At 55.7% G+C, this 15,236-nt stretch overlaps 1 protein-coding gene across 11 annotated transcripts in view; it reads left to right on the top strand.

The window, feature by feature from the left end:
- DISC1 (DISC1 scaffold protein) overlaps positions 1-15,236 on the top strand; it is a 191,029-nt gene that overhangs the window by 54,761 nt on the left and 121,032 nt on the right. For all 11 annotated transcript variants that reach the window (XM_081298287.1, XM_081298288.1, XM_081298284.1 and 8 more), the window contains exons 5-6: positions 7,804-7,933; positions 10,094-10,329. In XM_081298287.1, the coding sequence (XP_081154413.1) occupies positions 7,804-7,933; positions 10,094-10,329 (366 nt within the window). The remainder of the gene's footprint in view (positions 1-7,803; positions 7,934-10,093; positions 10,330-15,236) is intronic.

The following is a 15,236-nucleotide window of genomic DNA, read 5'->3' as shown; positions in this document are numbered from 1 at the left end:
CTGAGACTCTGGGTGCCTCCTGGAGGTGCGGTCACAGTGTGTGTCCTTCGTGACTGGCATCTGTCCCTTGATGTGACATCCCTGAGGTCTACCATGTTGCAGCAGGTATCAGACATCCTTCCTCCTGAAGGCTGATGGGGTTTCACTGTGTGGATGGCCCTCGGTTGGTGTGTCCGTTCGCCCGTGGACCGGCAGGAGTTGTCATGGCGATTCTGTGGGCTAGGTTCCTCTGTGTATTGAGGGCCACAAGTGCTGGAGGTCTCCTCTAACCACCCACGTCCACATCTGGATGGAAGGATGAGGCGGCCAGGCCCAGGGCTTGGGCAGGTCCAGTAGTGGGTGATCGGCCCCCAGGCCATCTCTCCTGGGCATTTGGCAGAGGCTTGTCCCAGTCAGCATTTGGATGCTATGGCCAAAAGACCTGACAAGAACAGGTTTAAAGGAGGACAAGTTTATTAGTCACTCACAGTTTCAGAGGTCTCAGTCCATAGGTGGCCGACTCCATGGTCCTGGGCCCAAGAAGAGGCAGATCATCATGGTGGGTGGGCATATGGCACCAGGAAGCTGAGACCGTTCTCTCAGTGGGGACAAGATATATATTCCAGGAGCCCCAGGGATGTACCTCCTCCAGCCATACCCACCTGCTTCACACCTCCAGTGGTTCCTTTCAGGGACCAATGCACTGATTTGGGGTTTAAGCCTTTTTGCACTGTCTCACACAGGTGTTCTGGGGATACCTCTCATCTGAGCCACAGCAGGGTGGACAGAGTGTGAGGCTTTTGCTACAGTCTTGGCTTTGCTCCTCACAGAACGGGATCAACCAAAATAAAGCTGGTATCCTGCATTTATGACTGTATTAGGTCATGCTGTGGGACATTGCACCGTCTGGGTGTCTCAGACACCTCCAGGTGTTGGCTGCCTTCAGAGTCACAGCTCTGCCCTCCACTTGTCCCCAGTGCCTGCCCACGCCTCAATCTCCCTCAGGACACCTCCCTGGCCTTTACTGAGTTTGTGTTTTCACCCACGAAAGTGTCTGTCGCTTTAGCCATGCCTTGTCCACGTGTGCTGCCCTCTCCCCATTCAGCTCTTCTCCTGAGTCCCCGTCTCAGTGGCCTCTCCTGTGTGGTTCCCCAGGAGGACTGCGAGGCTGCCCTGGCTGACTCTTTCCCTGGGCCCCAGCCCTTACCTCCAAGTCCAGTGTCTCCTCTGGTCAGATCCTCTCATTCTAACCCTCATCAGAGAACAAGGGGGTGGGTCAGATCGTGCTCCTGACTGTGATCATTTTTTATTCTCTCGCCTTTGCTTTTGCCATGACCACCTTTTCTGTAATTGCCACAGCTAGACCACAGTGCATTGAAGTCTTCTTCTTTATTACCTCCTCATAATGCATGTTAACATGATTGTATAGTTACCAATTAGAGAAGTCTGTCCTTCAGCACGCCAGCTGCCCCTGTGGCCAGTGACCTGGCTGGACTCTAGGCCTCCTGGGAGGGAGGCGCCTGCAGTTCTCCCAGAAGCCACCAGGGAGCGCGGACACAAAGTTCCCCGCAAATCAGGAACTTTCCAAGGAACCTGGCTGTTCCTGTAGAAATAAACCAGTAGCATTAACTGGTTAAGTCTCAACACTAACACAGATAAACGTCTCTCAGCCTCTTTGAGCAGGTGTACCTTTGAGACTCTGATGAGAGCTGTGGACTTCCATCAGCAGCCATGTATGCTCACACAGGTACACTACTAGGTGCTGTCTTTGGGGACCCTGCGTTCCTGGTGTCGCCCGACCCTGTCACTCTGGTGTGGGCATCCCTCTGTTTGGCAATGGCACTCACTCCCTGGGACTCTCCCCTCAGTGGGGACAAATGCAGATGCTTTGTAATTCTCCTACCTGCTGAAGCAGATCCTCCTGACTCTTAAGGAGGCCTTGGGCAGAAGGCACAGACATCTGGGTCATTTTTAGTCACTAATTTTCATGCAGTCCAGTTCAAAGTGTCCCCTGCCTGGGTTCTGATCCAGTCCTTCCGTTACCACAGTCTCCTTGGCCAACAGGCTCTGTGCCCTCCGTATGCAGGGTCCACATGCTGGCTCTCCTGCAGGCCCAGGTGGTTCCCCAGAGGCCCTCCTAACAGGGAGTGGCTACAGTGCCTGGCTCAGGTGGCATGCACCGAGTGAGGCAGGCCATGTGCACTTTCCCGGGTATGAGTCCGGTGGCTGCCATGCCCTCGGGACCATCATTACACACATGCCAGGCAGTGTTTCTGAATCCTGAACTGGAGCTGATGGGAGTGACCCAGAAGGGACACTGGTATTCGGTGTCCCACTCCTGGAGTCCCACTCCAGAGCCTGTCATGGCTTTGAGAAGAGCCAGGAGAAGGGAGAAGGGGAGAGAGTAAGTGCACTGGGCCACAGGGGCTCCTGGGGCTTGCTCTGGAATTAGTGGGTCATAAACTACAACTCCCAGACAAAGCTCTGCCAGGTCCCCCCTTGGTTCAGACCCAGCTGCAGCCTGTCCTGAGGCCACCGTACCTGCCCAAGCCCAGGCCCACATCCTGCTTCCCTCCTGGGGGCGTTTCCAGGAGTGGAACGAGTTGTCACAACAGGAAGGATGTGACTTCTATCGCCTTCTCCCTTCGGCGTTTAGACCAACCACCTCTGCAAGGAGGAACACTGAGATTGCCTGGATCATCCTGGCAACTGTCCCACGTCCCGTTCCGCTCCGAGTGGCCCAGGTAACTTGTGATGTTGTTAGTTGGTTGAGGAAGCTCTTTTGAGATTTGCATCACTCTTTGGGGCTCTAGGACTGGCTGGACACTTCTTCCTGAGGGACAGAGCCACATGCAGGTGGTGTGCTGTGGATTTGGTCCAGAGTGTCATGAGGTGGTGACTGCGGTGCTCTTCAGAAGGGCTCACTTGGCTCTGCTGGACCCGGTGGCCTCCACCCAACCACTGAGGGCAGCACTGACCTGGAGGTTTTGGTCCTTTCTGAGACTAGAATTGCCGGGCCCAGCAGTGGCACAAAATAGCCATTTCCCTGGCCCCACGAAGACTGACCCCACCAGAGGCTGAGGCTTGCTCTTCCTCTTACCCACGAGGCTGTGCAAGCCAGGCACCACTCTGGCAGCGGGGCAGGACCTCATGGGCAGAGCTGGGCCTCTGCTCCAGCCCTCTGCATTCTCAATGGCAAAAGCTTCTGAAGGTGTCAGCCTGCAAGGTTAAGGGCACTGTAGGCCCTGGGCGTGAGCACTGTGCTGGCAAGGAGGTGGCATGTGGCTCCTCTCGGGCCACACCCCCTGCAGTCTGCATGGGATCTGCTGGCACTGGGGCTGCAGTCCCTTTTCAGTATCACGGGACAGCCACCCACAACGGCTGCATCCTGAATGTGACCAGGGAATGGGGAGTTTTCTCCTGTGCAGTTTACAACCTCTCTTTTCTTTGGCAAAGGATCTTATTCTAACAATAGGTTTTGTTCTTCAAATTATTGCTGGCAGGGACAGTGGAGTAGGAAGACTCAGGTTTTTGTTGGTACTGGACACGCCCAGATGGGGCCAGTGTGAAGCCCTGGGTTTGAGTGTGGGGTCTTGGACACCGGGTCCCTGCTGGCACTGAGCGCTGAGTGGTTTCAGTTCTTGCCGCTGCGGGTTTGCTCATTCCACATCTTGATCAGCTTGCAGCTGGGATGCTAACTGGCACCGACATCAGGGATTACGGGTGGAGACTTGTGGAAAGTGAAGGGAACATCCTCGGGGCAGAGGGAGCCTGGTGCTGAGGACAGAGGACGTGGAAGGTGCCTCATTACTGAGCTGTGCCATGTCCTCTGTGGAGCCCTTCTGTACATGAGAGTGAGCTGGAGAGGCCCGCGGCTGGTCACGAGGGCTTTGTCATGGATTAAGTAATGACTGTGATTAACCATCACTCGGAGCATCCCCAGCAACCCCCTGGAGCTCCTCCGTGGCTGCCTGCGATTTCCTTCAGCGTCTCCCACCCCACCCAGAGGGCTTCTAGTCAGGAAATTCAAGAAACTCTTTTATTTTATTTTATTTTTTAAATGTTTTTAGTTGTCATGGATCTTTATCTTATTTATTTACTGGTGGTGCTGAAGATAGAACCCAGCCCCCACCCTGTGTTGAGCCATCGTCTGCCACTGAGCCCAACCACAGCCCCTCAGGAAACTCTCCATATTAGCACAAGCAGAGCAAATTGGGAAACGAATGAGTGCAAAGAAAGATCGGAAGGCTAGGTTTCTAGGATGCGACTCTTTCCTTCAGTCCCAGACATTGGCTGAACCCTCCCTGTGCTGGGCAGTGGGGCAGTCCTGAGAGCTAGCTCCATCTGCCTCGTAGTCAAGGACGGGCATGTCCTGAGCTCTGGGCCCAGAGAGGACGAGCACTCTCTCCCACAGCCATGGGGCCAAGGGCCTCATGGAGTCACGAGGCGTGTGGCAGTCCTCAGGCCCGCTGGCCCTTGACCTTCTCCACCCTGTGCAGGACAACGTGTCCATCACTCAGGAGTTCCTGTTTCCTGAGGCAAGTGTGGAGATGCTGGGGAGGGCACAGCAAGCTCCCTCTCCTTCCCCAGGTGGCTCCAGTAGGAGGACAGGGCCTGCACACAGTAGGTGCTCAGCGTCACATCTTGCACAAGCTTGATTCCCACATCTGCCTTGGAGGGAAGGCCTCAATGTCCTTGCCCTCTCCATCAAGAGGAGGGAAGACTTGAAGGTCGGTCAGTCCAAGGACAGCTGGACGGCTGTGCCTCCGCCTGCATGTCTGGCCCTTGGCAGCAGCCAACAGGCCACTTCTCACCAGGTGGGTGGGATGTCCCCTGCACTGGGGGCAATCCAGGAGGCTGAGGAACCTGGGCAGCTCAGCAAGACCCTGTCTCCAAATAAAAGTCCAGAGGGCTGGGCCGGACCGAGTGGTGCAGCCCTTGGGTCCAGCACTGGGCACTCTGGTGAGAACCACAGCGTAGAGCGGCCTGCTCTGCCCCTCTCCTGGGGGCTCGCTGAGCCTCCTCTGCAAGCCTCCCCATCTCCTGAGACATCTCCCTCATCGGCAAGCTCAATACTGAAATTTCCTTCAGGTCTCTAACAGACACAGTGGAGTCCAGTGAAGGGGCACGTCCCCAGCGCAGGTGGTCAATGTCACCACAGCTAAACGCTTCTCGTTACTACTGCTGTTATTTGTCTTTAAGCCCAGGAGGCAGTCTTCTCAGTCGTGGGGTATGCCCTGGTAAGTGGCCATCCCCAGAGTGTCCAGGGCTCTGCTTGAGTTGGGCCCTGGAATGGAGGCATGCTCTCCTCTCCACAGGGCTGTGGCCCCCTGGGGAGCTGTTCTGACATGCTTCTGGTCTTCTCCTGAGCACGTGGATGGTGGGCTCAGCTGAGGTCTGAAGCTGGGGTGTCCTGCCTTGGCGCTGGGTCCTGGGCGTGCTCTCTGGGTGGAGCGTGTCTCCATTGCAGGGTGATATGTCTGTTGATAGGTTTGCCCATGCTCCACAGAGGGACCCAGCCTGTTTACCACGGTGTCCTCAGCAGCAAGCACAACCCCTAGCACTTGGTAGGTGGGCTTAGTAATACTCTCCTGAAGGTGTGCCCAGGATAGGATGGGAACGGAAGAGGACAGAAGCACAACACTTCCGAGGCTTATTACTCACTGTCTGGGACCCTTCTTTTACTGTAATACAATACCTGATGCTGGGTAATGTGTAAAGAAAAGAGGCTCGTTTGGCTTATGATTCTGGCAGCTGGAGGATCCAAACAACATGGTGCTGGCTTGGGTGAGGGCCCCTGGCTGCATCATGACATGGCAGGAAGCAGAAGGGGAGATAGAATGTGCAGAGGACAGTGAGCAGGGAGCCAGCTGGCTTCCAACAGCTTACTCTCAGTCATCAGCCCTCTCCTCAGGGCAGGAGCCCACTCCCCAGAGAGCATTACTCATGCTCTCACAGGCCCCAGCACCTCCTCAGGGCCAGGCTTGGAGAGCTCCCTAAGCATTTCCTCTATAGGACTGTAGGGTGCGGCCCTGTATGAACCTGTGGAGGGGCAGAGGCCCTGTGGTCGTGTGTGGGCAAGCACCTGCAGCTTCAGGCTCCTCCTGACGAGCTGGGAAGGAGGAGGACAGGCAGGCATAGTGTGCAGGGCTTACTTTGGTCTTAGGACATGGGCTTGAGTTGATGCTCCAAGCTGTCTGAGGCACGGATCCCTGATGGAGACGTGCCCTTGTAATCGAGGTATTGGTGGGATATGTTTGGAACTGAGACAAATCCAAGAGCTGCGGGCAGGTTGGTGGGGGCATGTTCAGGTCAAAGTGCAGCTGCTTAGCATGTGTGGAAACAGGTGGAAAATGTGTTTTATTTTTGTTAGAAAACAGTGTGTGCTCACCCTCGCAGCCCTAGACAAGACTGGCCTGAGAGGAGAGTTGGTAGCCATTTGGTGTTTTTCTTCTATTTCATGCACATGTTGTTGTAAACAGTTGGTTCACATTGTGCATATTACCGCAAAAGAATGCAGTGGACAGGGGCATTCTCCACCGTGCTGCCTTCTTTCCTGCCCTAGTTTGGGGGCTGCTGGCTCCTGGGGGCCCAGGTTTGCTGGCTGACCTCCTTGGGTCGGGGTTCACCACGCTGGCCCTCAGGTGGCCGTGCGATTGGGCCTTCAGTGCAAGGCCACTAGGAAATCCTGCGATGTCTCTGTAGCACTCTGTGCACAGCCATGCGGTTCCCCTAGGCTAGGTTCTGAGAGGTGGAGTGTAGAATCCAGTCCTGCTGCGTTCTAGTCCCACTCTCTGCTCTCACCAGCGACTCAGCTTACAGGGACTGTGCCCGTTGGTCAGTGGGCGGTAGCATTTTTTGCTGCTTGGGTTTGCATTTAGACCGTTGTTGGTGACAGCCGCATCTTTGACCCTGTGTAATTCCCTCTCTGGGGTGCCTGGTGGGTCTTGTGTCTCTGTCTTAATCTGGTGGAACTTTCTGAAGGAGCGGGATCCCGGGTTCTGCACACGTGGTCCTGCCTTCCCCATGGCCACTGCCTTGGAGTCTGGTTGACGTGTCCCTCAGACGGGATCCTTGCTCTTTGGACAGGGTTCTGCTCTAAGTTGTTCCTGCGTCAAGGTAGAAATCGAGTGCTGTAAGGCTGAGGGGCCATCTTTGAGGCCGATGCGTGGGGGGCTTGGAGGAGGGTGCTGGCTCCCGCGAGAGCTGGGGTGTCCCCAGGGTTCTAAGGAGCTTTGGGGAGCCTTTTGGCAAACTGCTCTACAGAGCCTGGCCCCAAGCCTCTCTCGTCACCCCAGACTGTTTCAGGTCTCCTCTGCCTGGCGTTTGCTGTTTTCGGTGCAAGTCAGCGAGGTCCAGTGGAGCAGAATGGGCACCTTGCTCGTGACCTTAACAGGTCTATTAGTCACAGTAAACAAAAGTAAAAGGCAGGTGAAACCGACTTTCCAATATGTCCAACTGCACGTAGGAATGTGTGCTGGGCATGAGGCCTCCCTAGTGAATTACCACACACTGTTTTCACACGCAGTCTTTAAAATCAGATGTGATTTTACATTTTACACTCCCACTACAGCTTAGTTTGGGCTAATCACGTGCCAGGTGCTCGGTAGCCACACGTGGCTGAGGGGGTGCTGTCTGGCAGAGAGCAAGTCCGATGGGTGGAATCCGCCTGGAGAAAAAGCTAGAGCCTCGATGGCGTGATTAACAGAAACGCACAGGGGGCTTCCTCAGGGGTCACAGCAGCTGGGCTGCTCTGTGAAGCTTCTTGCTCTTAAAAAACCTGTGGTCCTGCACCCCTGTGCCAACACGTGTGTGTTCCTTTAGGGCCTGCAGCGAGGACACCCAAACCCCACCTGGAGGAGAGCCGTGGCCACGGGAGCCCACAGCCCGGGACAGCCTGCATGTGACTGCCGCGCGGCGGGACTGGCTGCTTGGGGAGCGGCAGCAGCTGCAGGTGAGCCAGTGAAGAGCCTTTGACAGGCAGGGCGTTTCCTTGTCCACGGAAGCCCACTGCGCAAGGGGGTCTCAGCTTTGCTCGACTGGAAAGGAGAGGGGTGGGAGTGACCGGAGAGCTCGTGGGGAGGCAGGTGTGAGGAATCTTGAGATCTAGCTCTCATGCTTCATCATGGTCACCAGTCAGGGTTCTGCACGGTCGCTGATAATGTCTTAGGGGACAGAGAAACAATTTTAGCCCAGGGGCTTCGTGCTGGAGGCATGGTGATGCCGGATCACAGTGTGGGCAGCGCTTGGGGAACGGCGGAGGCCCACACTGCACAGCCTTCCTGAGCGTCCACCACGTGCAGGAGGCCCTCTGTGGTCGGGACCACTGTGAGCTAGCACTGCGCCAGGTGGGAGGCGTGGCAAGGGCCTCATCAGGTAACTGGCGTGTTTGGGTGCCGCCCAGGGTGGTGGGCTGAGGAGTGAGGCTGGAACAGACACTTGGGGGAGGGGCCTAGCAGCTGGAGCAGGGGCGCTGGCAAGGGCCTCTTCAGGGCCTGGGCTTTCCGCTGACTGCAGTGGGGACCCCTGGGGCATTTAGGCAGTGAAACCACCAGGTCTGACCACACATTAAAGAATCCGTCTTGGGGTTGGGATATAGGTCTCCTGTGGAAAGTAGCATGCAGTTTCCTCCAGATAAAAAATAGAACCTCTGCATGACCCAGCAGTTTGACTCTGGGTGTGTTTCTCAAAAACTGACAGCACGGACTGGAAGAAGTTTCTGGACCCCACGTTCATGGGGACATTGTTCACAATGGGCCAAAGTGACAGCAACCCTCAGGTTCTGCAAGAAATGAATGGATGAACAAAATGTGGTGTGGACATTTGAGGGAGTATTATTCAGGGTTCAAAAGGGAAGGAAGTCCTGACACCTGCTACAACGTGGATGAGCATGGAGGAGTGAGATCAGCAGTCACATAAGAACAAAAGACTGCGTGATCCTACTCCATTGAGGTTCCTAGAGGAGCCAGGTGCAGACAGCAAGTGCTGGTGCTGGTTGCCAGGGGCGGGGGAATTGGCATTTAAGGGGGACAGAGTTCCAGTTAGAGGAGATAAAGGGTTCTGAGATGGGTGGTGGAGGAGACAGGGGACGCTGGGTGTGTACCTCACCACCACGCTGTGCACTTAGAGCTGGCTGAGGTGCCAGATCCTGCATTGTATTTTACAACGGTTAAAAAAAAAAAGAGAGAGAAAAGAGAAAAGAAGGCGAGGTATTCGGTTGGTGTCGGGAGGAGCCAGAGGCTGGTGAGGGGCCCTGTCGACTGTGCCTGACGTGGGTCTGCGGAGACTTGGGGTGCTGTTTCCCTTGACATTTCTCTCATTGCTCCTGGGCAGGAGGTGGTTCAGAAGGCAGAAGCCCTAGAGAGCCTGTGGCCCCGGGGGGTGGGGGGAGAACGTGCACCAGGGATGGAGACCCTGGGGTGAGGCTGTGTTCTCCTCGGCCGGGAGCAGTGCCCAAAACTCGGGGCTCGCGCCCAGAAACTCTGATTTAATTCAGGAGCCCAAGGCGGTATTGTGGTTTCTGGCCGTGACACGGTGCCCACACTGGTGCTCTGTCACCTGCTGCCGTTTTATTCATTGACCTCGAGCTCAGGTGATAGTTGTAGGCCGTGTGTACCTGGGTTTGCTTCGTGGGTGGAAGTTAGACTCGTGGACTGTTTTCACGGACCTCAGGTGCCAGGCACCCACCTCTGCAGTATCTTGGTGCCTCTCAACCTGCAGACCCAAGAGCCAGGTTTACATTTTCCTCTGTAAGTCCTTGTGTCTGGGGACAGAGCGGCCTTCCCTGTGCTGGCCTGTGGCTTGGGTCTCTGTGGGAAGCTTGCTGCTGTGTCCTCGCTGTCTGTCCATCTGACGTGAAGTCAGCCCGTTGTTATGGGCTGCCCTTCCAGTCAGATCCAGGGCTTGCCCCCTCGTTATTCGGTGCTCTGCCAACCCTCCAGAAACGGAAGGCTGCTGCAATTCTTCCAGGTCAGCCAGCTCTGAACCTGCAGGCTCTGAGGGCCAGCCGCGGCTCCTGTGCCTGCGCCTGCCCTCACCTACACACGTCACCGTCAGTGGCCCTTTGCCTGGGGTGGGATCAGTTCACCAACTCTGTCCTCTGGGTTCTCTGCAGAAAGAAATGGAAGCTCTTCAAACGAGGCTGTCTGTGCTGGAGGCCGAGGACCAGCGGCTGGGGCGGGAGCTGGAGGAGCAGGAGCAGCTACTCTGGTGGCAGGGCTGGGGTCTGATGGAGCTCATGTCCCGGCTGCCCCTGGGCCAGCTTCAGGCACTCGGCAAGGCCCTGCAGGACACGCTGACCACAGCTGGTCAGCTGCACTTCCAGGCGGAGCCACCGGAAGACATAACGAGGTATTGCGCTTGGGGACTTGGGGACTGTGCCCCACAGGGCTGGGTGAGGGAGGACCTTGCTGGCTGCCCTTGGCTGCAGGTGTTCCCTAAGTTCTCCGCGTGTTTTGACGGAAGCACTATCAGAGTCTCAGTGGGAAGGTTCTTCATATGCGAGGCTGTCCTGAGCTCCTCCTGGCAGCTCGTCTCACGGGCAGCTTCCAGACATCCCCAGGGCAGCTTCTCGCTCTGAGGACTGCTGGGCACGGCTGGCTAGAGATTCTGATGCCAGCTTTGCTGAGAACCATCATCAGGAGAAGGTGGCTGCTTACCAAGGGACAGGCACCCAGTCTGGGTACTTCCACTGGGAAGAGGGGAAGTGCTGGCAGCCGGGATCTGGGGAGCCCGTCCACACCACGCAGTGTGTCGAGCTTTGCTCTCTGAATGGCTCCATCTCTGTGCCCATTTCATGGCCGAGGGAAAGTGCGAGCAGGTTAGTAATTTCCCTGAGGTCTCCATAAGTAGAGGGAATCTGCTGCCTGGTGTCTGTCCTTGTCCTGCAGCTCGCTTGTCTGTCTACCATGGACCGCGTCCTGTGCTCTGCACTGTGGAGGGTTCCCAGGACACTCGGCTCTTGGTGCTCAGGAGCTCATCATCTTAGTTTGGACAGACAGACAGAAGACATGCTGAGACATGAGGGATAGGGAAACGCGTGGTGCCCAGGGCTTGAGGTGGGTAGTGATGTGGCAGCCCTGTGGGCACTGTGTGGGCAGATGCAGTGGGGCTCTGCACCGCGCCGAGGCAGGGCTTCTGACCTCAGCACCGTCCCTGTCCCTCTTCTTCCCTTTCCCTCACCCACTGATTGGGGGAGGATGACGACAGTGACCCCTGACTCAGGAGCTGGTGCCAGGGACCCAGGAGAGGGAGTGACAGGTGAAGCCTCTCAGCTCTCTCCTGCTTCCAGCTGCTGTTTTCTGTACAGGGAGGTCAGTCTCCTGAAGCTTTAGCCTGGCCCATGGCTCCATGTTCAGCAAATGATGGCTCTGTCATATGGGGGTCACTCCTCCCAAGACTCCAGCAGCAAGCCTAGGGTCTGCCCAGGACATTCCGTTCCCCTCCCAGACCTGGTATTTCCCTGTGCAAATCCATGCCCTGGCTTCTGCCTTGGGGAGGGGCATAGGCTCAGGCTGTGGCTGGATCCAGCTCATTGAAACTCATCCCCCTGTCTGTCTGCATCTTCATGCCCCTCTCGGCAGCACCCTGGAAACACGCAGACTGCTCTGGCCTTTCCAGTGGATGTTCCTGGCAGTGCACTCCTCAGGGACCCTCCTGTGAACCTCTGCATTGCCTGTGAGTTTGACTCAGGGCAAGAGCCCATCCATGGGCTTTCCCTGCTAATGCTGGGTGTAGTCTAAAACCTGGAAATGGAGAGTGTGGTAGGAGGTGGTTCTGGGCCGGAGATCTGGACTGTACACTTTATAGGTAGTACACCTGCTCATGTCCTTCAGCCTGATGTGACACCAGGTGAGATCCAGGGAGGGCTCAGATGTGTGACCATTGCCTGGACAAATTCTTTGAAGTCTATGACTTCTATCATATGATGCTATTAAGGAAATTGGACATGAAAATGACCTTGAACATGGTGAGCAGTGTCCAGAGTAATCTGGAGACAACCCAAACTGTGGGATATGAAGATGGCCTTGACCATGGTCTAGTTCTGTCCTACAGGAGGACCCAGAGCCCGTGGATGTGAGGATGGCCTTGGACATGGACTAGTACTATCTACCATCCTACAGGAGGACCCAGAACCCCTGGATGTGAGGATGGCCTTGGACATGGTATAGAGCTGTCCATTGTCCTACAGGAGGACCTAGAACCCCTGGATGTGAGGATGGCCTTGATCATGGACTAGTGCTGTCTAGTGTCCTACAGGAGGACCCAGAACCCCTTGTGAGGATGGCCTTGGACATGGTCTAGTGCTGTCTACTGTTCTACAGGAGGACCTAGAACCTCTGGATGTGAGGATGGCCTTGGACATGGACCAATACTGTCCATTGTCCTACAGGAGGACCCAGAACCCTAGCCTTTGCTCCTCAGCTGGCTGGCCCTAGCAGGTTGCTTGAATCTCTCTGAGTTTTCTTGCCAGGAAGTGTGATAATCATGGCGCCTGCATCTCAGAGCTATAGGAAGCCCAGATCCACTTGTCTGTGTGGAGGACGGGGAGCAGTGCCGGCACACAGCAGCCCCCAGGAATGCTAGCTTCTGCTGCTCCCAGGCGGCTGTTCTAAGGGAGGATACTCACTGCCATAGAGTAGACTCAGACGTTAGTGGAAGCTTGTCCAGTGTCTGTGTGGACTGCACGGCATGACTAGATCTAAGAGTTAACCACCTTCACAAACAACCCGGAATGCTCTTGAAACACGGGGACTCCATTTGATGATTGAAGCCCATGAGGCATTTAACTCTGGTGGTTTCCTGTTCAAAACCTGCTTCTGGAGCTGATTTCAGGGACCTCAGTGTGATGGTGGCAGTGCCCAGTGGGCGTGGGGTCCCTGCGCCCGGGGACAGAGCCCCGGAACCCACATGATGTGTCAGTTCTGTGCAGCACTTTAAGAGGCCTCACTCTAAAAATAGCTGGAAAGCCCCAGCCTGGTGATGATGATTCATATTCTTCACCCCCCACTGCTCTCATTCCGTGTGTACCCCAGGGATGCAACTATGTTAATATTAGTCTGAGCAAAACATAATTAGGAAGGTAAATCTACTGAAAAAGTAATATAGCATAAATTAAGTAAATTAAATATAAATCAAATCAAATATAAAACAATGCATCCAATTATCTGCCTCGCTGCCTCTTGGTCCATCGTGGATGTTTGACAGGAGACCAGTGTTCTTTCCAGAGCAGGGCCAGATCTGTCCAGGCCCGTGAACTGCATCAACCTCTTGAAAGTTGGAGCTTGGCTGGTTTTCAGTTTGGTATTTTAGACGTCAGCCCAAGGCGCTGGCACTTGGGCCAGCTAAGTTTCAGTATTTGAAAGCAGCCTCCTTTCTACTCAGCTGTCAGTGGGTGAGCTTGACTTTGGGTGTGTCTGGGAGCCTGTGCTCACACTGTGCTGTTGGATGCTGGTGCAGGTCCAGCTATGTGGGAACCCTTTGTTAACTGTGAGTTGAATGGACTTCCTGGGCCTGGAGAGGGATAGAACTACCTGGAGCTGCTGGGGTCAGAGGCAGAACAGTCTAGGCCTTGGCTGAGGAGCTCTGCCCCTCTGTCCCCGCAGCCTCTGTGGCTGGACCTGCCTGCTCTGTGTGCTAGAGGGACCCTCAGACTTACCTTCTCTCAGAAACCCGGGCTGCAGGGCTGCAGATGTGGCTCAAGCGGTAGCGCGCTTGCCTGGCATGTGTGCGGCCCGGGTTTGATCCTCAGCACCACATACAAACAAAGATGTTGTGTCCGCCGAGAACTAAAAAATAAATATTAAAAAAATAAAAATAAAAAAAAAGAAACCCGGGCTGCAGCCAGGCAGTGCAGGGTGTTCTCCAGGCAGGAGCTGACTTGTTTCTCACGGTGTACACGGTCACCCTCATTGTTGTTGAATGATGACCCCGAATCAGAGGACTCTGGTGCCACGTGCCCTGCCCCTTGTCACCCTCAACTCTTCCTGTGGGTCGACTTCAGCTGGATAGAAGACCCTCCACAGGTGAGAGCAGGCCTCAGGTTGGTGACGGCTGTGCCTGCTCCGGCTCTGGGGACTGGCAGCTGAAATGAGTCTGTGTGTGCTCGCAACAGGTGGAGAAGGACAGCAAGCCCAGCAAACTGGCCACTCGGCTCTAATCCAGACCTCGCCACTCCTACTTGGCAAGGTGCTCCAAGTGTCTTCCTGCCCTGCAGTACCCTGCATCCTGGCGTTGCCTTTGGCAGTCCACCGTTTATCAAGGACCATCCTCTTTCTGCACCACGACATTGTCTTGCACTCTTGGCAGCTGCAGGTGGTAGACTGCAGGGCCTCAGCTTTGTGCTGAGCACTGGAAGATGAGTGGGTTCCTGAGTGTATCAAGGAGAAGGGCTCCCCGGCACTCTTCACCTCACCACACCCTGTGGCCTGACCCTCCCCTTCCTTTCCGACCTCCATTCTGCAGGCTTGGACCCCACGCCTGGCCTAGCTGAAGGAGCTGCCTGGTTTTCACACTGATTTATTCTTCAAAATCTTCTTTCATTGCTTTGCCCAATTAATTTTCCACAAACCAAAAATATCCCTTCTCTGTTGCTCTCATGTCCCAAACCAGAATGATACCAGAATGATCCCGGTGCCTAGGGAAGCTCTAGCTCCTCAGCCGGCTGCTGAAGGCCAACCAGAGCTTGGCAGTCCTTCAGGGGTCACCTCCCTCGAAGCAGTCACACATCCTGGACGGCATGCCAGCTGCCTATTTGTCCCCACTGAGATTAGACGGTGTCGCCTTCCCCTGTTCACTCTGGTCCCCTCACCACCCCCCACCCCCACACCTTCCTTCCTGTTGGCCTGTGTCTGGTGCAGCTGGTCATGGGGCCACTTGGAATGCTCCGCCTGTTCCCACACTGTGGCCCTCCCTGCTGCTCTGAGGCCGGGCTCACTTCCCACCTCTCCTGGTGGCTTCCGACGTTCCCTGGTTTCTGAACTGCCCCCAGATTCTGCCTTGTGGCAGCTTTGGTGGAGCGGTCCCTCCTGTGTCACTTCCTGGTCCTCCTCATCTTGCTCTGTGCTGTGGTTGGTGGTCTGCATGTGCCATCTCCACTGGGCAGTAGCCTTGAGGACAAGATCCAGGTCTTCTGGTGTCCATTCACTTGTGCCATGGACTTTGAGCCTTCTAATCCACTCCAGGACTGCCCTGGTCCCTGGGGAAACTGGAGGCAGGCAGCACACCGATCCTGGACTCGCTGAGGTTCACTCTGTGGG

The sequence above is a fragment of the Spermophilus citellus genome, assembly GCF_964194105.1.
Source record: "Spermophilus citellus genome assembly, chromosome: 6".
In the NCBI taxonomy this organism is placed as follows: Eukaryota; Metazoa; Chordata; class Mammalia; order Rodentia; family Sciuridae; genus Spermophilus; species Spermophilus citellus.
Note: the sequence above shows the minus strand (reverse complement) of the source record. Positions and strands in the feature narration are given on the sequence as shown.